The sequence below is a fragment of the Myodes glareolus genome, chromosome 27 (genome assembly GCF_982192425.1).
Source record: "Myodes glareolus chromosome 27, mMyoGla1.1, whole genome shotgun sequence".
NCBI lineage: Eukaryota > Metazoa > Chordata > Mammalia > Rodentia > Cricetidae > Myodes > Myodes glareolus.
In genome coordinates, this window is record NC_142052.1 from 41,949,933 (window position 1) to 41,975,823 (window position 25,891).

A 25,891-nucleotide genomic window follows, 5' to 3' on the forward strand; every position below is an offset into this window, starting at 1 on the left:
AGTTCTACACACTTAATTTTTTTATGTATAATTAAATCACAAAATGTAAGCTCATGGAAAAGAGCATTATTCCCCCCCCCCTTGACTTTAAAAAGCTGAAACAGTACTCCCTCAGGACAACCTTGTGACAGGCCTTAGAGAGGAGCCCATCACTGGGTGTGGTGGCCCATCCCTTTAATTCTAGTACTAGGGTGAAGGGCGGGCCTCTGAGTTCAAGGTTAGTCAGCCTACTCTACAGAGTGAGTTCCAGGACAGACAAGGCAATAGAGACCAAACCCTGTCTCAAAAAAACAACTAAAACAATAAATAAATAAATGAATGAATAAATATGCAAACAAACAAATGAATATGAAATAAGGATTTAATTAGTAGGTAGTTCAGAATTGCTAAGAAACAAGCTTTATTTTCATATTAAGCTCCAACCCGACCTTACGGAATTCTTTATTTGTCATGCCCTTTATTTAGTTTTAGAAGGCTGTGGGGTGTGGTGGTAACATTTATAATCCCAGAACTCAGGAAGCTGGGACACTCGGGCTACCTAGGGTTCAAGGCTAGCCTGGAATACAGAGCAAGACCCGGTCTAAAGAAAACAAAATCAAAAACAATTCTGGTGTCTGGATGCTTGTTCATGTTTAATAAAGTCTGTCTCCATTGCTCTGCAAAAGTAGCTCCACATGTTTGTCAAGGAAACAAAAACTACCCATGAATTAGTATAGTCAAATAGATAATTATCGTGTATCTGGGAAGCACACTGTCTAAAAGGGGCCTCTGGCAAGGTGTGAGGATTAGATATTAGGGGGAAGTAGCCCCCAGCCCAACTCTGAAACAGCAGAGGGTTAGTTTCCTCCGAGAGCACCTCTGGAGTGAGGCACTCCGACCCTGCTGGCAGTCCCTCACCTATCTGCCTGGAACCCAGAGAAAGCAACTCCCCACTCTTCCTTTGCCTCGATTTCCCCGTCTGTAAAGTGGGAAGCACTCAGGAACTACCTTCAACAGGCTGTTGTGCTGATTAAATGAACCAGGACAGGCAGATCTCTCAGCACAGAGTCTGAGGGAATTCAACTGCTCCAAGCACCATCATGCTGAGAAATGGCTTTGCCCCATTCCCAGAGGCCCAGACAGCTGGCCGGGTCTTTTCTAATCTCCCAGTGGAAAGAGAACAGAGGGGGGCGGCACTCACTGTCCAACTTGTGTGTCCACACACAGAGACATGACAGGAGCAAAGGAACAACTTAACAAGACACAGGAACATCGAAATAACAGCTTCCCACTTATTCAGAGAATTGGAGGAGGACATAGAGTTTTGTACTTGACTTCTGTTCTCATTAGAGGGAAAAGAAATCCTGCCTAATCCGGTACCACACCCTGCTCCAGTCAGATAATGTGCTTCGTTCGTCTTTCTTCTCTGAACATATGCGAAACTTTGGAAAACTGAGGCTACTTGGCACCATACTTCGGTCACATAACATTGACTAAATACATTTCTCTATGCCATTAAAAATGTTTTTCAGATGACTTCCCAAGTGCAATTATTGCGACATAAATGAGAAATAACGATTAATTAGTGCGCCCTTTCTTAAACCTACAGTTTTCACAGCAAAAATAACCCACCAAGGAGGACTTTGGCTTCCTTATCGCTTGGTGTGTTTGTTTTTAAATATAATCTACCAGCCAAAAATAAAATTTGGAAGTGGGAGAGGTAGCTCAGCAGTTAGGAGCATTTGTTCCTCTAACATGCGACTGGGGTTCAGAGCCCAGAACCCACATGATGCTTTTATAACCACTCATGGCCCCAACTCCAAGGGATCTGATGCCTCTTCTGACCTCTACAGGTACCAAGCATGCACACAGTGCATGTACATGCATGCAGGCAAAACACTCACATGCATAAGATAAATTGTTAATTAAATTCATTTGGAAGCTCACTGAGGGAAGAGTGTTACAGAGAGAATGACCATTTGCAAATTAAGCCAGTTACACACAGGGTGACATCATCTGGCCATAGCAGGTGTCTCCTCCCAAAGCTGGCAAGTATGACCAGTACCTGAAGAGCCCTTGGAGAGTGTGGGAGCTGCTTGGATGTTACGGAAAGCCTCGTGGGACAAAGTTGAAAGGTTGGAAAGAGAATGATGATGTTAAGGTGGGGGAAAGGGGATTCTGATGAACCCCACACAGCAGCGGCTTCCTAGAGTCCTCTCTTCCCATAACCTAAGGCCTCTGATGTGGAGTGATGGGCTCCCAGTCTAGAACACAGTACAGACGTCAGTTTCTGGCGCATGCACCATAGCGGGTTCAGATGAACCCTGCGTCTCGCTGAGAGTCACACAGTAAGTGGTGTGTGTGTGTTGGTAAATGAAGAGCCTAAGTCAGCTAGATACATAGTTCCTGTGATTTACGATCGTGTCTGCTGCCTTTGTCTCCGGTGCCAGTATCCACCATGTAAATAAATATCTTGTGAACATGGGGAGGGGAGCCCGTGCACTCTGGTTCAGTAGGATTCCTGTTTTCCTTTGGAAGCACATAAGTAAAAATCTTTGCGGCTCACCTGGGAGGGAATGCTCTCTCAGTAAAAGAAATTGACAATCTCATGCTTACAGAAGCATGGGGACAGCCCTGATTGGGACTGGATGGGCACACCCCTGACGACTGAGACTTGAACATCATGGCGAAACCACACCGCAGACATATTGAGTCTTTCACAGGCATCTAAACTGCTTCTCTAGGTCGATCACCGAGAAGCTTCTCTGGCCATGTCAAAATGAAAAATCATGTCTCAAGAGCCACCCAATATCCCTGTGGCCTAAGTCTCCCTCATACCACAGGCACAGGGGGGCAGAACCCAGGGTCCCAGGACAGAACCTACCTGGGAAGAACTATAAAAAAATGGAAAAATCAGAACATAACGAAAGAAAGAAAGCAAAAACGACACATATAAACCTTCTGCCTAAGGCACAGATATCACGTCCTCCGCTGCACTGACTGAGCTGTTTGTCTGACTCATGAGTCACCTAATAAGTAGGTCATTTAATAAGTAGACAGCAAGCCGCATGCTCCCCATCACCTGAATGACAACCAAGACCTAATCCATCCATTCAGAGGAATGGAGGGTCCTGTTTTTCCATTTTTTCCAAACAGATTTTCTAATCATCTAAGTGGCAAGAAAGATCTAATTATATTGCAAGGTTTCCCACTTTTCCATAACAGGGGTATTTAACCTTCTAGTCACCAGAACGACAAGGAGGTACTAATAACATCTTTTCAAAATATGAGCGATTGTGTGTTTTTCCATCTATTCAAAACAGGTCACCAGCTTAAGAAAAAAACAAACCCACTCTGATTTTTTTTTTTTACGTCTGTGGGGTGTATAATGAAAAACCTTATCCCTCCAACATAAAGTATTGATCTAGACAGCATTTTTGATGAGGTGATTCAACATAAAAAAAACATAACAAGTAGTTTTTTTTTAACTTTAGTCTTCAAACACTTTAGCAAGCAAATAATTCTTTTGGGCCCGTCCCCTTTCTCAGGGCTCTGCGGCAGACAATAGTCACTGTTTGCACAGCTCACCTTGGTGAGCAAGACTCTCAGTCAGTCCACATCACTGGAAGCCAGCGGGGCTCCCTGGGGTACACCTCCTGAGGGTCCTCTCCCTCGGCATGTGCCAAGAATCAAATCTTGGCCACTTAGTGCTCCGTGTTCCACACGTGAGCTCACGATGCACCGAGCAGCTACGCTAACGGAGACAGATAGCCCTGTCAGACGGGAAGCTGGCGTGCCAGGATGCGAGCAGTGGGGTACAAGGACCTTTACATCCAAAGAAAAATATCCCCCCCCCGCAGTGGCACAAAAGTTTGTGGGCCACAGGGAGAAGGTTTTCATTTCATTCGGGCACATCCCGTGAAAGAAAAGCAGTGGTGGCCAAATCCTGAACCCCTCACACGAGAAAGGAAGCTGTCCAGGAAGGGAGACGGGCACCCTGCATCACGCTGCTCTGAGGGCAGGGGACGCTGCAGTAGCTGCTGGCGCTGTGCCAAGCCTGGCCAAGTGCAGGATGCGAATTGTGCTGAGATGCCCAGGACCAGTATGTGGGGAACACTAGCTCACCCGGGAAGACATTCTTGACTGTCCTGAGAGACCTAATCTGTAATTTAAACAAAGTCTACTGAAAACAAACAAAAACAAAAATCACTAATGTGCCTATAGAATGAGCTTGGAAGTCTGGGTCCAGTGTTCTCAACTTCTGCATTTGTAACTCTATAAACACTTGATTCCCCTCCCGCCTCCTAGCCCCTTTATCAGAACCATTGAAGTCAACTGATCTCTCTTAAGAAGTGAAGTCAGATATAGCAAGAATTCTTGGGACCTTCAGGGAGGTTAAGTAAACATGGTAAGATAAGAAATTAGCATAGAAAGTGAGACCAGCGTGTTATAAATGTCTCGCCTTTATCTATAAACATTATCATAAACTATTTAGTCACTTCATCTGAAAAACAAGGGTAAGAATTCTACTGGCTCAGGCTGTTTCCCATTATTCAAAGTTTGAGGAATACTGTAATTATTTGTTTTGCTGAGGCTTCAGCATAGGAGAACAATGGACTAAGCTTTGAAAAGAAAAAAAAAAGGGAAACTCGCATAAGCTCCCCGGTATTACCAATACAATTACGCAACTTTAGTAGTTAATTAAATAGGTAAAAGGAGTGATTACAGAGAAAGTGATTTTTTTTTTTAATGAATGGACCACATCAAAACTGTAGGACAGTTTTCAAAAGGCACAAAAGACCAAGATGCGCCTGCCTTTCTGTTTAATTAAAACCTGATGGCAAACTGCAGAAACCATGGGCCCAAGGCAGCAGATAAATAAATTTCATATGCTTATAAATCATATAATATTAAAGTTCGGAGAAGTCAGCGGTCAAAGACCTCAGCACTGGCCCCAAGAACCCCAACTTGCTGACGTAGCGAAAATAACCAGAATTATGAATGCAAAAAACACCATGAGGATTGCTTTGAAATACAAGTCGATTAGGGCGGCTTTCGAGGCGCTGGCCAAATACTTCACAGAACAAGACAACAAGATTCTGCAGGATTTCCGCTGCCTGCTGTCAGATGTGGCATCTGACAGCTAGCCATTTTGTAGGCCTCGTTTCGAGGAAGCTATTCTTCTTCCTCAGATCACACAGGAAGCTAGGGAGGAAAGAGAGCGGAATGGATACCTTGGGCCTGAGCCGCGGAGCTGTGGGAATATCCCAGGGCCAGGAGCGCGGTCTCCACCAGCTGGCTGAAAAGCACGTCTTTCCGCACCAAGACGAACTCGGCGTGTTCTTCTCTGTTGTCATATTCCAGAGAGCCGTCCAACTGCTCCACCACACAGAAGACAGGAATCATCAAACCTGGGAGGACAAAAATCCAACAGCAGAACACGGATGTTACAAGACAGTCGGGGCCACCAGGAGGATCAGGGCAAGACCGTTCTAAAAGCTAAGTCAGCTAGGACGGGAACAGCGTGGGGTGGACAGGTCTGATTGTTTCGGGTCCCCTGTAAGCCTGCGGGTGAGGGGAGTGGTTGTCTCTATGACAGAGCCATTGTAGCAGCATTGCTGGGTGCTGGGGCTGAAGATCTCTGCTTCTAGTGATTAAGAGGCAGGCAGTCTACACCAACTGGAGGTGTCTTAGCACATGGCCCAGGGCGAGGGGACCCTAGGACCTTTAATGTTTACTGTTATTATTTCACTACCTAACACTTGTATTTTCAGGTCTGCCCTGCTTTTGTCTGGAATTTTATTTTAAAGCTGCCTACAGCACCCAACAGGAGGCGTGTTAGACCTCCAGGCCTGAGATGCTCGTGCCTGTATACAGGAAAGTCGTGAAGAATTCAAAAGAATTCCTCTTCTAGGCTTTCTCTTTTTTAATCTCAGTAAACAACCCACCAAGTGAGCCTGAAAAGACACAGCTCGGGAACATCCCAGCTAATGTTTAACTAATAGAAAACATACAGCCAAACGCAAACTTCACCTCCTCGGAATTATTTTATGCACGGGCACAAGCCACCCCTGGGAAGAGTACTTTTCAGTGTTTGCAAAGAAGAAAGCATAAACTATCCTAGAGAATAAAGCAAAGTCGTCTATTTGGAAATCTGTTGAAATCTGTTGTCACTGAAATATTTCTCTGCTTCGTATCAAAGTGTGAAAAGCTTAAAACTGTTTAATTCACCAACCGTTTTGTAGACCTTATTTTTTAAGGGGGAAAAAAACCCACACAGGCATGTAAATCTAAACATAGCCAAAACAGAAGAAGATCAAAGATTCACCAATGTACGAGTAATAGACACGGACTCTGCCCCGTGTAATTCACACAAATCAGGACATTGTGGAACGAGGGTCTGCTCTGGGTCTCCGTGCACAAAACACACAAAAGTTCTGAAGGCTACATGAGCAGGCAGAGGGAGGGCTGGAGGCTGTGCTGGTCCTGGGACAGGCACCCCAAGAGAACAAGACCTCTGTAATATGACTGGGAATGCGCCCCATGTTCAGAATGCATAGAAAGCTTCTAGAAGCCTTCCCTGCTCTGACCCTAGGTGCCTCCTACTTCACTGTGACCTGGCAAAGCCGAGAGGAGAGGCAGACACTGCAGACTCCCGGCCCATAGATCTAGGTTTTTGTTCTAAAGATAAATACAATGGCATGACTAGTTCCCATGTGCTAATTATTATTATTAAAGATAATAAGTATTGGGTACAATTATTAAATATCATTATTAACAATAATCATACACATTAAGAATCGTTATCACTAAAGTTCCGGGTAATTATTATTAAGCCCGCACAGTGGCCAAACGTGTCTCACCACACCACGCTCAGGACAGCTCTTGACTCGGGCATGATTCCCCACAGCAAATGCACCGTGCTTAATAGAGCCTCGTGGAAAATCAAGGGAGCAGGGAGGGAGCCCAAGTTTTCGGGAAAGAAGATGATTCAGCATGCTGCTTCATCAAGGGCTGCTTTCCTTAGTTACCAGCACTGGTTCCTCGAGTATTTACGATTTTATTTATGTTTTCATGGGAAGCTATTCCCAAATCCGTCTGCACACACGCAATCAATGGTACAGACTAGAGATCCTCCGCATCATCTTTCCACCGTTCATCTGGACAATAGGTATTCATTGCACCTACTACGTGCCAGGTACCTAACCCACCGCTCCACAGAGATAGTAAGAAAGAGTCACCTATGGCTTCTGCCCACACTGCAGTGGGAGGCATTGTAAAACCTTCCTAAGCAGGCATAATGGCATTTTACACAGCCCATCCAGAAGAGCCCTTCCCGGCACGGAGAGCCCCATTTAGACCTTTTAACTCTTGCATACTGGCATGTGATCTTTGTCAGAGGAAGCAGGCTCATTTCTCCTGCTGGTGCTTTAAGCATAAGCACACACACAGCCGCGTAGCCAGTGGGGCCATAAGCGGCTTCGCCACTAAGACCTGTGTGTACATAAGTTTCAGTGCTGAAAAACCATGTGCGGTTCCTAATGTCAACATCCGAGTGCCACAGATAAGGCCTGTCAATGAGTCGGACTTCTCCGTAAGCCAGCGTTCGCCCATGGCTAAAGTCAGCACAAGACTGGCTGAGAAGATCCCATTAATGTCACAGTAGCAGTGCAGCCCGTTTATACGGACAGAATATTACATAAAATCCCGGGGATCTATAATATGTAAGAGGCTTCTGCTTTATAACTGTCAAGAGGGGAACCGTTTCCTAAGCGTTTTAGCTCAACGACTGTAGGGAGGAACTGTTAACTAGCCTAACAGCAGTGATTTCTTCTAGGCAGTCTCCTTCTGAGTATCTATCACCTACGGAGAAAAATAACATGGCTCCGTGGAGAAAGGGCTTGTGGCAAGAAGGAGCCAGAGCTCAGATGCCCAGCGCGGTATAAAAGCTGGAGACAGTGGCATGCGTGTCTGGAACGGCTGCACTGGGGGGCCGTGAAACAGGGGGTTGCCCAGGCTCGCTAGCCGGCCAGCTTGGTCAGTGTGGCAAACGGCAGGATCTGTAGGATACCCTGCCTCAAAAAAAAAAAAAAAAAAAAACAGGCAGAAAATGATAGAGGAAGAAGACACCCATCAGCTTCAAACCTACACACACACACACACACACACACACATACACACACTACACACACACATACACACACACACATACACACACATACACACATACACACACACAATACACACACACACATACACACACATATACACACACACATACACACACACATACACACACACACACACAATATCATAATAGGCTGCACTTCATTGCTATAAAATGAACCTTTTTGCTAGTGCTTGATCGATTTAACAATTACAGTTTTATACTAAAGTTCGGCTCTTACTAAAAAGGGGCACAAGAAACGGGTACAACACCTAATGACAATGGCAACAGCAGTGAGGAAAGCTAAATAGTATAATTGAGATGAACATTAAGGCACGGGGCTAAAGAGCCATCGAAAACAGGCCATCCCTGAGGGAAGCCAGCCATAAAAGGATGGATAGAGATGAGGACCCCAAAGAAGTAATCACTCAGCTGGTCCCACTACGGCTCCCAAGCAAACGAAGATTAAAAAATAAAAAAGAAAAGGAAAAAAAAAAAGACAGGTAGTTTTTTTAGTTCAAAAATAGTTCAAAAATAAATTTCACAGTGGGAAGAATAAATAAAATAAGTTCAATAAAAAGCCAAGAGCATAAAACTCAACGGAGTTACAGGTTATAAATGGCCACAGAGAAAGGAAAAATACAAGGAGCCCTCTGGCCCTGGCCCTGCGTCTGAGCTTATGGCATTATTTTTCTTTTATTGTAGCACAAACCCATTTCCAGATGATCAAGTGGAGAACTTTGGACCTTTTGATCATAAGCCTTGTTAAGCCTTTTACAATTGCGGGAGGTAGGCAGGGAGTTTAGCGTGGGGACAGGCACTTGGGCCCCGGCCCATTCACTAAAAACTCCAGACTAGCTCAGGTAAGTGGGAGAGAAGCCCTCCTCTCTCACCTCGGACACGAAACATGGCTCTCTCCACTGGGGAAACGCTGCTTCCCCATTGTCGTTGGTGATGACACTGGGACGGCCATTTTCACGGGGCATCATGCAGGCTGCAGTGACAGCCTCTGCCCCGCCACTGTGCAGGTAGCCAGGCGGGGAGATGGCTAAATGCTGAGAAGCCCTGAGGTGGCCCTTGATTCAAATCCTGCCACTGTGACTCTTCTCACTGTCAATGACTGTTCTTATCTGGAGCTCTCCAAGACCCAAATTCTCCCAGCTAAAACGGAAATGAATGTGTGTGTGTGTGTGTGTGTGTGTGTGTGTGCATACGCGAGCGCAATACATCTAGGTCATCTAAGATGCAATTCTCAAACACACTACCTACACTTCTTTTTAATATATGAGTATTGATGTCATTTTATGGGGGGACACAATCATTTCTTTGACACTTTTCAATGAGCAATGCTCATGACACTAAAAAGTATGTCTTCAAATAAAAATGACAGCAATAGTGACTGAGCAGAGCCTATGACTAAATGACCTAATGAAACTAATAATCTCTAGATGACTTATTATATGACCAAGAATAACTGACAGCATTCAACATGGCCCCCATAGCAAAAAGTCCAGGCCTGGTGGCTCTTCCTCAGTGGAGACACGCGGTAAGTATAAAATACACTCAATTGTAACGACTTAATGCCAAGAAAGCAACAGAGGTCATTGCGTTGTAAAATATTTTAGGAAATCAATTCCATGTAGAAATAGTATTCGAATAAACTGAATAAAATACAGTTAAAATTAATGGTATCTGCTTCTTTAGCTTGCTTTAAGTGGGGCCGTCAGCAATCATAGAAGCACCTTGTATTATATTTCTGACACTCAAGGCTGCTGCGAGCAGTCAGCCAAACACCAACACACACAATGGCTTCTCCCACCCAGGGCAAAACCAACACAAACCAATATGAAGGCAAGCATGTGATTGTGCTGAGCATTTCTTGCCCCGCCCACCTTAGGTGAGGATCTTTCCCTGGGCTTCTAGATCTTAGGTGACCTCAGAACAAAAGTCATTCTCTCCTGTCGGCAGGCACTTGATTCCTGACACTGTAAATTCTATGCCCTCACTAAGGCTAGGCCACCTCCTTTTCCATTCATGATCTTCAAGGGGTGTGCTACCACAATGGCCCAGGCAAAATGAGAGGAGCCAGCATAATCTCCAAATCTTAGTGTTTAGCCTCAGCGGGGAGAGATGAAAGCCAGGCCAACAACGCGGGATCCTCTGCCACCTGCACTCAGGATGGAATCCGTCCACTGATCACCTTCTACTGCCTGGCCTATCATGTAGCCTAGCTAGCACGGGTACCTTTCCTTTTTCCTCAGAGTTCTCACAGGAAAGGGTGATTATTGACCTCCTCGAATCAATTAAGAGTCTGTAATGATCAGAAAAAGACACAGCCAAGGAAGACTAGATCAACTCAGCCTATCTAAATCCCACATTCTGATGCTATTCCGAATGCCACCCACAGAAATCTGACACTTTGTCCTTTTAGCCAACTCCCTACACCCCTGAGCGGCCTGTGCTGTTGGTTTGGTAAGTTTTTTGAGGACTCCCATTCGTGGGGACCATGTCAGGCCTGAAACAGTGTCCAAAAGGAACCTCTGTTCCTCAGGTATTACTAACCTGGAGGGAAAAAGACTCAAGGCCAAGGGACAGACCCCACCCTCCCTCCCTGCCCCTTTGTCTTCTGAGTCCACCCACATTCTTGGAACGGCCCACTGAATGACAGCAGCTAGTCCCAGGTGATAGCAGGATTTTCTGCCCCCTCGGGGCTCCTAGGGCCCACCCATGTCAGGAAAGAAGGCGGTCACATGACCGCTCCTTGTCCGGGGGCCTTCAGGCTGTCCGGTCCTATTGCCTGAGAAGGTTCCAGGACTAACTGAAGATTACAAAGGCTGTGGACAGAGCCGCTCAGATCTGTTCTTTACATAAACTGAAGCAAATACCTCAACAGCTTCTATAATAAATAAATCCTAGACGAAGCCCTAGAAAGATGGAAGCAATTTCCAAAGTGGACTTAATATAGGGCTTTCCAAGGCTGGGGAGAAAGGAAGGGCCATCTTTTTCCTGTTACAATTTACTAGAAAATTGAAAGGATTTACTTGTATAATCCTCTCTCTCTCTCTCTCTCTCTCTCTCTCTCTCTCTCTCACACACACACACACACACAGAGAGAGAGAGAGAGAGAGAGAGAGAGAGAGAAAACAGGAGTAACAAAGCAACACCCTATCCTTTTCTTCCTACCCTAAAACAAACAGCAAAATTTGAGGGCCAAGAATCACAACCAGAAACAGAAAACCATACTAGAGTTATCTTTTACCTTCTGGTTGGGCCCACAGACAAAACTTCAAAATTAACCAAATATGTCTCTCCCGTAGTACCTCGCCCTGGCCCTGCTGTGTCCTTTCCTCCTCTCTCAGGTAGGACTTTCTGAGGTTAAGGCAGCCACATTCCAAACCCAGCTGCCTGCTCCCTCGGGGGATGACGTGGAAATTTTCTAGATTAGTGGATAAAAAACTGTGACACTTTAGGAGTGGGGATGTAGCTCAGGGGTAGAACACTTAGCAAGCCTGTGCTGGGCCTATAGTTCATTCAACATTTGTTTCAAAAACTCCAAGTTTTGCTATGAATGGCCGTAGTGTCTTCATCCCCTCCACTCCACGCCCGTGCTTCTCCTGACAAGCCAGTGTAAGAAAGCATTCCTCATCCTTTTGTAAACCCCAGGCAGATGCTCACACAAACTGAAAATGGCTGCCGCAGCACTGTCTATACACACTCTACGACTGACAGGAACGTCCCTGTGCATGACGTGACCAGAACGTCACGTTTCCTTCCGAATAAGCCTAATAGAGGAAAATGTCGGATAGTGTTCAAAAAACAGTGATAAATTTTTCATTGGTTGTAGGGGTAAAGGAGGAGTATCATTTGGGAGCCAGGGAGTCACCCAAGGCTTCAGGGCTCAGCCTGGGGCCTTCAAGGCTCCCTGGTGGTGTCCCGGGACCCAGCATTTCTTCCTTTCCTGACCTTGGGGCTGTTGGGTTCAACCGTCCCTCACACAGAAGTGGAGAGCAGCAAATTCTAGAAGGTCCCCAGAGGGAGGGTTCCTGTCAGCTCTGCAGAAGCAGCCCAAGGCGAAGAACGCCATAAACACAACAGTCTGATTTCCTCTCCACCATGACTCATGGTTGGACAACCCGGCAGTAAAGTTTCAACAATAAAACCTCTGAATGGGTCTCCCACCCTCACCATTTGGGAGCACAAAAGGTTAAGAATGATTATCAGGCAATAGTTGGTTCTCAGAATTATTTGTGGTAAAAATCAGATACTTTTCCAACCCCTGAAGCTGACCCTGATCTTAGGAATTAGTGCAAAAGTAAACCAGGGGTGGGTGGGTGGGTGGGTGTGGCGTGTGACCGCTGGCTCCTCCAGGGTTCGGTGTGAGCCTCGCCAAGGCTGGGTGGAGCACCAGCTGTGGTAGCCCTACCAGGTATCCCCTTCCAGGCTGGTCCTCAGGGTTAGCCATCACCACTCCACCTGAAGGAGGTCGGCAGAATCAAGGGTAAATGTCTCACTAATGCTTAACCTCACAGAAATTCAGGGGCAGGATCAAGTCAGAAGGCAGTCTGAAACCCAGACTTCACAGACACACAGAGGCCGCCACGGTAACTAACTTACCTAGATAACAAGCAATGACTTACACCTGGGAAGGCCACTATGGCCGGGCAGCAACACCTGGCCTGCAGCCAGCTCATGGAGAGGACCCCCTTTAGCCAAATCTCCACTCTACCGCACCCCATCTCAAGCTTGACCTACGGTGTGCTTGAAACAAACAGCAGATTCAATTTAACAAAACGCTAACTGCATTTAGACATTAATCACCTCTATTAAAAAGCAGTGTAAACTGTGCTCCCCCCCCCCGCCCCAGCCCCAGATTTCCCAGCTGTCAAACTGTCAGCCTCTCTGTGGACCTCCTGCCCTGTAGCGAGCATCAGAAGATCTGGGAATGCTTTCTAGGAAAAGGAAAGACACAAGTGGATTCAGGAGCTGGCTTTCCCTCGGGCAGAGGAAGCAGGCCAGACCACAAGGTCACGCATGTCCTCAAGTGGGCACAGGTTGCTGGAATATGAACACAGCGCATTGTGGTTGATCCTGTGTGGCTCTCAGCCTGGCACACACACCATGCACCATGTCCCAGGCATGGAGAGGCCGTGGGTCAGCAATCCCACCAGGCCCCACCCTTGGTAGGACTGCGGCATCTTCTTTAACTTTGGACGTCACAGAAAAGGTCAAGCCCGTGGCATAATGCCTCAAGACACATGATTCAAAATGGAAAACTTAAAAGTTCTTTTTCACCCTTGTGAAAACGTGCCCATCAAAAGATTCACGGGGTGTTAAAGGGGGTAATGGCATATTTCCATATCGTCAGGATTCGTGTCTTCTGTCAAAATGAAATTTTAGCTGGCAGGTAGGTTTCTAAGAGGGTAGGCTTTCAGACATGCTCACAAGGACAGGCATTTACCTCTGCCCCTTCCCAGGGCATGGATGTGCAAAAGTTACTTGCTAAAATCAAAAGAAAGGAAACAATAGAATCTGTACTTATACTGTGTGCCTCATTACTTTGTGTTTTGAGCTCTGCCCAAATATTATTTTATCTAATTCAAACATTTATTTTTTAAAAAAATCTTTGATTAATTTGCCAGTGTAGTGTGTTCAGGAGAGGTTAACTGTGCTGAGGTTTTCTGGCCAGGAATTAATAAAGGAATCAAGTACTCGTACTGAAGACAAGACTACCTATATTTCTAGTGGGAATATTTCACAGCACACGCTTGTTTCCTTTGGAGAGTGTAACTCAAAAAAAATTATTAAAAATTGAGATCAACACTGGTGCAAAGCCTCACAGGAAATCACGAGTGTGGAAAGATTCTTATCAAATAAAAACTGAAAAGCAAAGTTTTTATATTAAGAAAAAAAAGAAACGGTTTCCCCCTCATAAAAAAAAAATCTTACTATGTCTAGGGTTCAAATAGTAAAACACTGATGAATATTTAACAGAAGTGCAAACTAAATCATCACTATGAAATAAATGGATGCAGACTCTGGAGAGTGGACCCTCGGTGGACCAGCATCCCCTTCCCCACACCCTGACTCTCATCTCTATCAAATGCCTACGGAGGGGGGAAAGGGACCGACACAGCCAGAGAAAGGAGGAAACCAGAGCCACAAAGTCAGAATCAAAGTGTGCATCCTTCGGTCTCTCAAGAGACAATGAGCTCTTCGGCCTACAACACAGAGGATATTATTACTATGACTTCAATGGAGCTAACAAAGCCAGGGAAGCGGGGTCTGGTGGAATACTCCCCAGACACGATATTTTAAGTATTCATGTACCTGTGTGATGGACAGCAGTTATTTAATAGAAACAGAAGACTAGTATTTTTCCCCCTCTGGGATTCTAAGACACATTCTTTATAACCTAGAAATTATGTAAGTCACTGCCTATGACACCCACTGGATTCTCATTGCTTTGTTTTTCTAAGATAGGGCTTCGTTCCCCAGCCCTGGATACTCTGGGACTCACTAGGTAGACCAGGCTACCTCGTGTGATTCTCCTGTCTCTGCCTCTCGTGTGCTAGGACTACAAACGAACCATCACATCCCGATTGAAAATACACTTTTCGTCCTTGCTGTGGTCGGTCACAGGCTGCCACCCAGCCAAAGGAAGAATGCAACTCTGTATTTTTAAATTAAATGTCTCTAAAGTCTAAGATGACTTGACTCCCGAATTAAAAGTGAGATGCCCTTGCCCTAAATACAATATAAAATCCGGCCTTCCTCCAAGCAAAGAGCCCAGGACCATTTTGGTAGCAGTTTTAAACTGGGGGGATTCCAGGGACGTACATCTCAACTTCAAAAAGATTTCGCCTCCCCTAGATTACTAGATTTATAGGTTCTTTCATTTCTGAAGTCATTGCTAAGCCTTACGCTGACTTTTAGCGTGCTGTAACTCAAGGCTAGAGTTTCCATGGCTCTAAAGTCACAAGAATAACATAAAAAAGCCAGCAGACAGGCCCAGCATTAAGGACGTGAGGATCCTGTGTGGGGTTAGTTCACAAGCATAGGTGCGGGGTTTGTGGGTGGCTTAGAGCTGAGCTAGGGGAGGGAGCAAGTATTCCGGCTCAGGATCAGGGCTGCCGGATCTGGGTCGGAAGATGGGTGGAAATTCACATAGCACATAGCAGGTCCCAGGAGGGCAAGTCCATCTCTTTGTTAACAGAAGGACAGACAGATTCGTTTTCAAGCCCAAGTCTGTGTTTATTACACATAAGTCTGGCTGTGAGGAAGGTGGCTTCTTAAGCCACTACTATCAGCGAAGCAGAGAGCCCCATCTCAGAAGCCTCCCTTGGTAAAGAAGAATCGTCTCCCTCAACCTTGCTTTCAAGATATACATCAATCTTCAATATAATTATGTTTGACAGAAGAGAAGCTCTTGGCAGTTAGCTTGTTTACAATAAATGCCTACTTTGGGTACGTGGGCTGTATTTCAGCCTTACAAATATCAAACACAAACCTACAACGGTCCCATTATGAGGCCGAGAATTATTTCGCTATAAATCTTTTTATTGGAGAGCCCAGGGGTTTACTGTGAAGCTTGTTTCCCCACTAACTGCTGGCACTGTGAGAAGAGAGAGGTATTGATACCTGACCCTCTGCTAATTGCAATCCCACGCTTTTCCATCAGACAGTTTACGGTCGCCCTGAATGTTCAGGTTGACTCCAGTTTCCCATAGAGGCAAAAATCACAATACTAACGATCTCACCAAAGGTGCATCGTTCCCGGGGGATCTTTTTCTCCCCAGATCTCTTGGGAGCTAATGATCACTGGCAGCCTTTCCACAGTAAGCTCCAGTTTGGGGTGGAGAATATAAGTTAACCATAAAAATGTGCTCAAGGCACAAACCTGCTCTGTGACTGAGCCTATAAATGGAGTTAGTCTTGCTGAAAATTATAAAGACATTCGTTCGAGAGGGGCAGGGGAAAAAAATCAGAATCACCTTATTTATCCTTGAAAACTGACTTTACCTGGGTCTTCGAAATGGAACAACTTCCTACCCCAAGAGAAATCTTTTCTCCTTGGGCTCCCACGGCAAGGGGCTCTGAGTCTCCAGATACCTTACTGCCAAATCTATGAAACAGAAACTTCTCTGAAGGGGCCTTGGGACCTCAGTACGGCCAGCAGCCCTGCACACCCCGGCTCAGCCCACCTTTGTCACCGGAGGGCCTGCTCTGCCATGAACCACACCCACCTTCACTGACACTCTGGGAACCTGCTGGCTGTCAGGTCAAGAGAAGCCAGGTCCTTTCATTCCCTGTTCGAGCACAGCATTAACACAGAGAAAAGGCCATCTTGAGAATTTAGTGGAAGTGTATTTCCCAGAGATTGGAGACTTCAGTCATTTCAGACAGAGAGTCAAATTTCTTTTCTTTCCATCAACATCAGAATTGCAGGTAACATTCTAAACCGGTAGTCAGTGTCCAGAACGTTGGCAATTTTAAGGACAGGTGAGGAAGAGAGAAGAACAATGTTTCCATCCTATTATCATGTATCTTTCCTGTTATTACCTAGTGCAACAGTTCACCATGTGAACTGATAGAAACTTGTTAACCTAAAAAAGAGTCGTTCCTTTAAAAAAAAATAAGTAAATAAAGACACCCCCTAAAACCCTTGACTACTTCATTGCTGTTGGCTCCGGAGAAGAGGGGGAACCTGGAGAAGGTGGCTTGTTTGAAAGAAATGCCACCTTTTATTGTACAGCAAAAATTCCCTCCCAGGCGAAAAGATACTATGCCAAGTTCCACCCAGAATTAATATTTAGGCTCGAACTGTAAAGTCCAGAAAAGAGAGAGAGAAAAAAAAAAAAACCACTCCTAGTCACTTAACGCTCAGAACTGCTAGGTTCTGTGACTATAAAACGGAAAAAAACCCTTGGCTGACACCAACTATTTTAATGAAGGTGCTATTAACTAAACACTCTACACTGCATTCGACTGTAAACTTTTATAGATTGTTCGATATAAATTCCCCCCTGAAGGGGATGCTCCCCGGGATGGACCAGGGTTTCTGGACCCCACACACCAGGCTGTACCACCAATCTTCATCCTTCATGTTGCAGTCCCAGAAAGATCTGATCAAGTAACGACCTCAAGAAAATGTTCAACAACTCATCAAAAAAATTAGTCCCTCCTAAGTGTGTCAACTGAGCGCGAGCTTGGGCCATAACTGTGCTAGGGGCTTCAGAGTTTGCATTCTGGGCTTGGCCACGAGAGGCTGCCGACCCTACTGACACTGTCATCACCAGGTTTGCAGGAACTGTTAGGTTTCCCAGGGGCAAACCCAACCCCAGAGAGAAAACTTAGCTGCTTGGCGGCTGTGTGCTGGTATTCCCTCAGAGGGGTTCCAAGTGTGGGCTGGGGGTGGGGGAAGACAAGTGGTTATATGTAATAGTTCACAGTACTGAGAAAGAAAGCCGGGACTCTGTGTTCAAGTGACAGCCCACGCCACCTGAGGGACAGCGGGTAAGGTGAAGACAAGGAGGTGCAGGCTCCCCCATGTTTGGGGAGAAGAAAGACAGCTGTGGGTGGGCCTCAACCTTCTCCTCAGCTTCAACTCTGGAGAACTTCGGGAGGAGGAGCTCGGAGGACTTTTCCTAGCTCTTGCTGACATAGGACAAGTTGTCATCTCTGTGGACATCCAGCTCCACAGGTTAAAAGAGGGTCCCTGGCACCTCGGGTAGAAATCAAAAAAACGTCATAACGTCATATCCTTAGGCCAAGTGCACGCTTGTGGTGCCTGGGCGGACTCCCAAGGGCTTTTCTGGGGACGTCCCAGGGAAGGCAGACCCCGACTAATAAACCCCACAGAGGAGAAGCAGTGTGGTCGACCCTGCCTCGTCGACCAGCCTAAGACTTTGTACACTCTGCGACAGGTCCACCTCATTTTTCTTAATGATGTTTTTATTATTCCTCCACTCAATTAAAGTAGAAATGGATATTGCATCTTCTGACTGTATAATTGTTATTGTAATCTGTTTCCGATCACTGCTTGGAAATGGGTCCAAGACAACATAAAGTCTCTACTGCCTCAGAAGACAGGCCATTTTCTTTTACTACAACACTTAAAGAGACATTTATCATGTGCCTCTGTTACTATCTTCAGATTATGACAAAAGAAAGTTTCTTTCTATTAACCCAAAAAAAAAATAATGTTTCAAAACACAGCCATTTTAAGAGTTTTATATGAATGCATTTTTCTAATAAGCTATCAGCAGTATCAATTTTGGCTTTCTTTGTACGTGTAAATACTATAGCAGTGAAATGTTTAATTTTCATGCTGACGTAATCAGAAAAATATCAAAATATGGCTTCTCTTTTACTGTAAGCCTTTGGTCATTTCTCTAGAGCCGTGTGGTTCTCTCCGCAAAGAAGAGATTTTCTTATGTAGAATAAAATGATTAGTTGGGACAGGACTGATATACTTGTCTTCCAGTTCTGTGCCAGAGCCAAGCAGGGACCTTCTGAAGGAAGGAAGAGAGGAACAACACTCCAGAAGTGTGCTGGAGCCCCAGCTATTCCCGAGAATGCCTGCAAACTGCATGCCTGACTTCAGGGTTTTAGAAAACACTCTCTTATCTGGAATCCACTCTCGCCCCTATCTGTACAAGGTTTCAAGCAAACAAAGGCAGGCGCGGAGCCCCGTGGAGCCGTGAACCCACGAGTGGGCATCAAACACGGCTGGAAAATGTGTCCGCTTTGATGAACGGCCGCTGGTGGTGCTAGCTGCTTCCTTTATTTTTTCTTTAATCTTTCTTCTCATGTTAATACCACAGCTTACTAGCCAGCTGTGCCAGGGCAGAGCTCTGTTGTGATAACAAGGCAACGAGCTAAGAGGAGAAGTCATTTTGCCTCATACAGTAAGTAACAGTATCAGAAACAAGTGAAATTGAAAAACAGGTTTCCGGGGGTGGGGGGTGCTTATTTTCTTAACACACAGGACCAACAGCTAACGCATAGGTCTGCCGAGCGCTGACATGTCTTCCTGACAGCTGTATGTCAGGGTTTAAATTGCCAACACCTTCATTAGCTTACTTTTTAGTTGGATTTGCTCTGCTTTGCTGATTTTTGCATTTTGATGCATCTCTCCACCTGGTAATTATAACGCCCACTAGATCTGCCTTCTCACTGTTATCATTATTTTAGGCGAGCAAAACCTGGTGGATTTCGTCATGGGATCTTCACATACATCTACCATCATCACACTCCGTCCTCCTTCTGGGACTTTCTGATTTGGGTTTTGGAGGCCTAGATATTAATTTTAAAACACACGCCATGAATTCAGTGACCCGTCACTGCCGCGTCTAAAATACACTTATATGTTTACAGCTTCTCGTCTCGCTTTTGTTAATCTGCAGTTAAGTAAAGCTTCACCAATATCAGTAAGAGACAAAATAGATGACATCTATTGATAGTTTTTGCGTCATCTAATTATACTTATCAGTTTTTAATCATTTGCAATTAATCAATAAAACAATTCTGTTCATTGAAAATTATATATATACATATATATATGTGTGTATACATATATATATGTATATATATATATATATAGAGAGAGAGAGATTATGTTCCATGATTTTGAAAACTTTTACCACGGAATATTCTGTTGTGTCTGAGCACTGTTGAGATCCACAGCCTTGCTGTGTGGCCCAGACTCAACATTCGGCCCAGGTGACTCTCAAATGCTTCAGCCTCTCGAGGGCTGGTATTGCAGGCACAAGCCACCATGCCCAATGCCACAGAAGACGTCTACAGACACACCAGGGTAAGCCAGACTCATGGACTGCATCTCCACATAAGGGAGAAAACAGACATTCGGTGGCTTGGCAGCGATAAAGAAGGAAGGTTTCTTTGGAAACTGGTGAACAGGGCTACGTAGAAGTTCCACCTGTGCCTTAAAAACAAAACAAAACAAAACTCTGGCCGTCCCCAGCTGACTTCTGTTCTAGCGCGCCTCTCAACCGCACTCAGGCATCTACTTTGTCTTTGGAGACACCACCCGCTTCATCCCTGAGAGGCAAGAGGACGCATCCTTTGTGTTTAAAGATCTGCTTCTGATACTCAGACACTTTTGAAACCTCTCCTCCACTGCGAAATAAAAGAAATCCACAGCTCACCTAGCCGGCTCGTTAAATTAACTCTGAGGAGGCCTGGTGCCTCGGCGTGGGGAAAGATCCACGCAATCAAAGACAAGAGGGGAATCACTCCTTTTCAAACTGCCATCAAGAAAATAAGGAAACGAAAAGGCAAACTCTTCTCCATTTTTTTTTTCAGCTCAGCATAAAGGTCTCCTACTTGAAACCATTTTCAGTTACCCCCCCCTCTTTTTTTTTTCAAAAAAATAATGAGTTAAAATGTATGGGTTCGGTCCAACATTTCACTGCTGTTCCTGTTCTTGGGGAGCAGGGGGTAGGACATGCTGCCAAAGTTTCTGAGCTGAGAGTTTGGGCTGCTAATTTCCCGTTCACAAAATCTAAATTCTCCTTATGCATCTCTTACCACTCATGAAATAATATGAAACAGGATTATATCACTGCAAATTGAGACATTTTTATCAAAATAAAGAGTGGTGATGCCAGCATTTCACTTGTCACTTACCGCTTGTCTCTTCTCCCTGACAAACTGTTACACATACAGCCTTTGTCAAGCGCTCTGTCTTTAAATATGTTTCAAAATGCCATTGTACCTCAGCGTCAGCATAAAGAACATAGTAAAAGTTACTACGTTGCTGCACATTTCTTATGGAGTTGCTTTGCAGCCTACTTATTAAATAAAAATATGCAGCTATCTTGGTGATGGGCATGCTTCCTGCCGCGAAGCATCCCGAAATGAAACAAGCTGGGGACCCATATACCAAATGTGGACTCATTCGTCCTCGTGGTAAGAACCTGTATCAACTTTATCTCCACAGACACCAAAATACAACTCTCAAATGATAGCCATCTCCAAAGAAAACGGTACAATATGGAGCATATCTAACTCTGTTGGTGGAGCATACTTCTTAAGTATTCGCATAAACTCTTTGTTCAGTGATTTCTGATTTCGCAGAAAAAAAGAGAGGAGGGAGGAAGCGGAAGCAGCAGCAGCAATCGTAACAGTGTTTCAAATCACCAAAGGGAAGCCACCAAGTCTCAGGGCTGTCTTGCCAGGGGTACCCCAAAAATCCCCATAGTCTTTGCCTGAAATAACTGATTGACTTGTCCTTAAAACTACCCAAATTCATAATCTCAGCTATCTTATCAATGACCATTAATCTATTTGCTCTCCCCATGGAGAAAGAGGAATTAAAAAAAAAGAAAAAGGGGTCAATACAGGAAGGAAAGATATTGAGGATGCACAGACTAACCCTGCTGGCCACAACCTCCAGGAAATGATGGTATGGCTTATTTTCTGCACCAGTTCAAAGACAGGCTTAGGAGACATCTCTGCAGTTTGAACACCACATTCACAGAGACACACAGACACGCACACACACACACACATGCACACACACACGCATGCGCACACACGAACACCACACACGCACACATACGCACACACTAACACCACACACGCACATGCACACACACATGCATGCGCACACACTGACACCACACACACACACGCACATACACACACGCACGCACATGCACACACACGCATGCGCACACACTAACACCACACACGCACACATACACACACGTGCGCACAGAGCACACCACTGCAGCACATCTTCACTATATAATATAATGGTCAGGGGGTTTCTGCTGATGGAACACGAAACTTCCAAAATTACTTGAAACACCAAATTACACTCAGGACTCTGAGGGGCGGATACCCTATGTTCTGTTTAATGTGTATGTTCCATGGCATAGATTTTTTTTTTAACCAAGTATGTCTTTATTTTAATAACAGGCCAAGGGCTAAAAGCACTTTAGGGAAGAGCGATTCTTCTCCCTCAGCAGAACTACAGAGGGCATGTTAGACTGTGAAGTGACCCTAGAGCCTAAGTTCACGCTCTTCTGAAAAGACCTTAAACCTTTCCATCTAAAACGGTGATAGTGGTGTAGCTAGGCAAGGGAAGCCTCTCTTAAAGCCCTGAGTCCTCCCTCCGAACATATGCTCCAACTGCCAGTGTACCTTATGGCATTCGTCCTTGGAAACAGAGCTCTCTCTCCGTGTCCCAGTGTTGACAATTCTATTTCTAAGTATCTTATACATCTCAATATTATATAAATATCTGTGCTCTTTCCCATCGGCACGTCTTTCAAAAGAGTGAAATGACTGCTCCTCTCCAGCTGATAGCGTGTCTGCACCTGACCTGACACACGTTGCCTGGGCTCTTCGTCGGAAAGGCAAGGCTGCCCATGTAGACGACTGAGCTAAATGTTGCCGTAGGAGATGATGCTCGGCTCCCAATGAGGTCCTGCCTAGCAATCTCGCTCCCATTTGCGTCTGCTCCAATGCATCAAGTGTGCACTACATAATGAAGCCTTCCCCTGACAACAAGGCGGCTATGGGCTTCAGAGGGTCTGGAAGCAAGGCCAGCATCTACTGCAGGCAGGTTTGCTGTATCAGGTGACCTCAGCCAGCAATCCTCCAATAAAATTCAGCTATTTTTTTTAAAGTAAAATGTTCCTTAAAAATAAACAAATTTTTCCCAGAAGGAGCAGATATCTCAATAAGACATTCCCAATGTTTAAATCCCACCCCCCCCCAAAAAAAACTAGAACACTTACGACCCCCTTTTTAAAAAAAACATTAAAAAATCATAGGAAAAAGAAAAATACCAAAAAGATTTCTGATGTTTAATGCCTCCCATCAGCAAATACACCATCTGGTATAGCCAAGTGCTGTTCATTCAGTTTAAATAAAGCTGTCTGGAAGTTCTTCTTGAAGCCAAACCCTAAAAAGTGAAAATGCTCGTGCTAACAATGAGCGGGGACACAGCCACTTCTGCCATTACAGCAGAACCGGCCTGGAAAAGGACAGAGGCCTGGCCTCCTCTACAAACTTCCCGGGGCCCACTTTCATTCTGGGTTGTAGGTCCCCTGGCCGGGGGAGGCGTTCCACACAGCGGAACTGTTTGCGGGGGTCATCTGGTCCTCGGTTAATTCATCTTTAATCCTCTCCTTCTTTTCTGAGTCTTCAAATAGACCTATAAGTTTTAATCAACAATTGCGCAAATATAAATGTCCCCACCATTAATCATCCTTTCCCCCACCCTTATGGAGTGAATTACTAGCTGAGAGGGACGCCAGTTCTAGTAAGTGAATGTCACCCAGCAAGGATATAAAGCTGTCAACACCACAGGGCTCTTGCCTGTCTAAACTCTCTCTCAGCCTTCATATGTTTTTTAAAGAGATATTAGCCTTTTTTTTTTCCCTGAGGACCTTCTACTAAAGCTGACTGTCAGATACAGCTGGGCACTTGCATCTACACACATGCCTTGACAAACACAACATAAATATGGAGCAGAAATATCCTAGGGGGTACGGAGAAGACAAAGCAAAAACTGGTGGAGTTGTTAATGGGTGTCTACGGCTGGCCACAGTGTAAACAAGGATCCGGGTTAGCCTAAGTGTCTTCTCAGAAGATGACTCGAGAGACTCTGAAGGAACACACACACCGCTGCTGCTGGTCAAACCTACGAGAATGTTCAGTTCCCACCTTTTTATGAATTATCGAAGTCTCGTCAAAAATCCCAACAAGCTCTCACTCCTTCGGAAGGAGGACAGCAACAGAACTGTGTCCTGCAGCCAACGAAAACCATGTCTCTCTCCCTGCCTGCATATCTAAACCGGTGGGGTAAATTGCTTTTACTGAGCAACCAATTAACATAATGATTTCCCCCATTTCTGGGAGAACGGTTTTCAGGAAGAACTCAAGAAAAGCAGGCATGCGCCCCCAAGGACTGAGCTCTGAGAGCCTGTGTCCATTCTCGTGGCCTGGAAAGAGGGCAACAGACCCCAAAATGATAACAGATGACTCAGCTATAAATATTTTTGTGGTTATCTGTGTTTGCTTTATGAGGAAAATTCAACAAAAGAGGTAGGATGGTAGAAATACGTTCTACTTTACATTTATCCTACGTTAAAAGGGAAAAGCTTCTAACTAGAAATATAATTTGAACATCTCTTAAATTTAGGATGCACATTCTCAAAACGCTTGACTTTCAGGCAGCGCATGATGGAGATTGCGTGATATCTACATGATTGGAGGTTATAGAGAGATAAAACTGGTAATATCTTAGAATACATGTGGAAACTATCAGCTGGAGCTCACAAAATAATTAACGCTCAATCAAAACCTTCTCAGTGCAAAATTTCATATTTTAAGTTGTTATATTTTGAATGTCTCTAAATTAGTTGATTTCCAAAGAATCTATACTGCTATAGAGAACTGAGTGTTCTTTAAGAGCATATTTAAAAGTTCACCATATACAAAGACACCATATACATGCTTACTATTAAGTACTGCAAACGCTGTTTATTGAAGTAAAATGTCATCTCACTTTCAGCGTGGAGGCCTCTAATAGGATTTTCACTATTTCTAAATTAAATAGAGCCTCCAAGGTGGTGACTGGAGATGTTGATTGAAATAAATCTATTATTCTTCATAAAGGCAGTAAATTTTAGTGTGTATCCAATTTAGAGCCCATAGTCAAATGCAAGTATAATTTCAGAAAATTTGCAAAAGAAGTATTATTCCACACTAAAGGTACCCTGGTCAGCAGACGGAAGCAGTTTCTTTCAAGGTGTCCAATATGACACGAAGGAAACTTTGTAGAAGGGCAGCACAATTTCTAACAGTTACATTCCAAACTGTGGAGGGACCTCAGAGAGCTCAGAGTGGGCAGTGAGGTAACAGAAAGAGACAGAAATGTTAGGTCCAAGATTTTTCTGACATAAAAGGAGACTTTCAGAATACACTTTCTCCAAGGATTTCCAAAGCTGTTTTCACCAGACATTAGCAACACGTACAGCATCCCACGCTTGGTTCCTGCCATATCTGTGATGCTTTCCTCTTCATAGTATGCATATAGGTAAATATACATACAGCAAGGTTAAAGTCATTGCTCCTGTCTTAGGACAAGGCACTAAAAACCCCACGTTTGAAAAGTGAGCCACACAATAATCAGGGTGTTTCTCTCTCTCTCTCTCTCTCTCTCTCTCTCTCTCTCTCTTTCTCTCTCTCTCTCTTTCTCCTTCCCTTCCTTCCCTTCTTCCCTCCTTTTTTGTCAAATTGAAAGCATATTTTCATATCTCTAGATGGACAGTACAGAAACCAATTCATGTTTTCAAAACTTCAAAAATTGAGAAGGCTCCTTCTCAAGAGAAATGGCCGATTTAAAGATTTAAGGCGAGCCATCCTTAACGTCTACCACAAAGAAAAACAGTAAAATAATTAAAAACAGAGAAGTGCCATCTTATTAGGAACATGGAGATGTTTCCAGCTAAGTATTTACTCCAAAATTCAATGAACACCGCAGACAGAGGTGGGACCTTATCACCAAACTTTACCATAAATTTGTATCATTTTATGCTGGTCAACATAAAGAAGTATATTAAACACGTTGCTGCTGAAAAAGTCTAGGGTAAAGGGGAATCTTGGGCATAATAAAATTAAAGGAATGATTTATCCCAAACAAAAAAGTCTGAATGGCATGTAAAATTGTACATTTCATGTTTAAGAGACAGCTAATTGACTGGCCTG

General features: G+C 44.6%; 1 protein-coding gene across 5 annotated transcripts in view; it reads right to left on the reverse strand.

Annotated features, from left to right (window-relative positions):
* Window positions 1–25,891, reverse strand: part of Satb2 (SATB homeobox 2) — a 171,280-nt gene that overhangs the window by 139,905 nt on the left and 5,484 nt on the right. For all 5 annotated transcript variants that reach the window (XM_085684235.2, XM_085684232.2, XM_087902398.1 and 2 more), the window contains one exon: window positions 5,214–5,390. In XM_085684235.2, coding sequence (XP_085540361.1) covers window positions 5,214–5,385 — 172 coding nt within the window. In that variant the 5' untranslated portion in view covers window positions 5,386–5,390. The remainder of the gene's footprint in view (window positions 1–5,213; window positions 5,391–25,891) is intronic.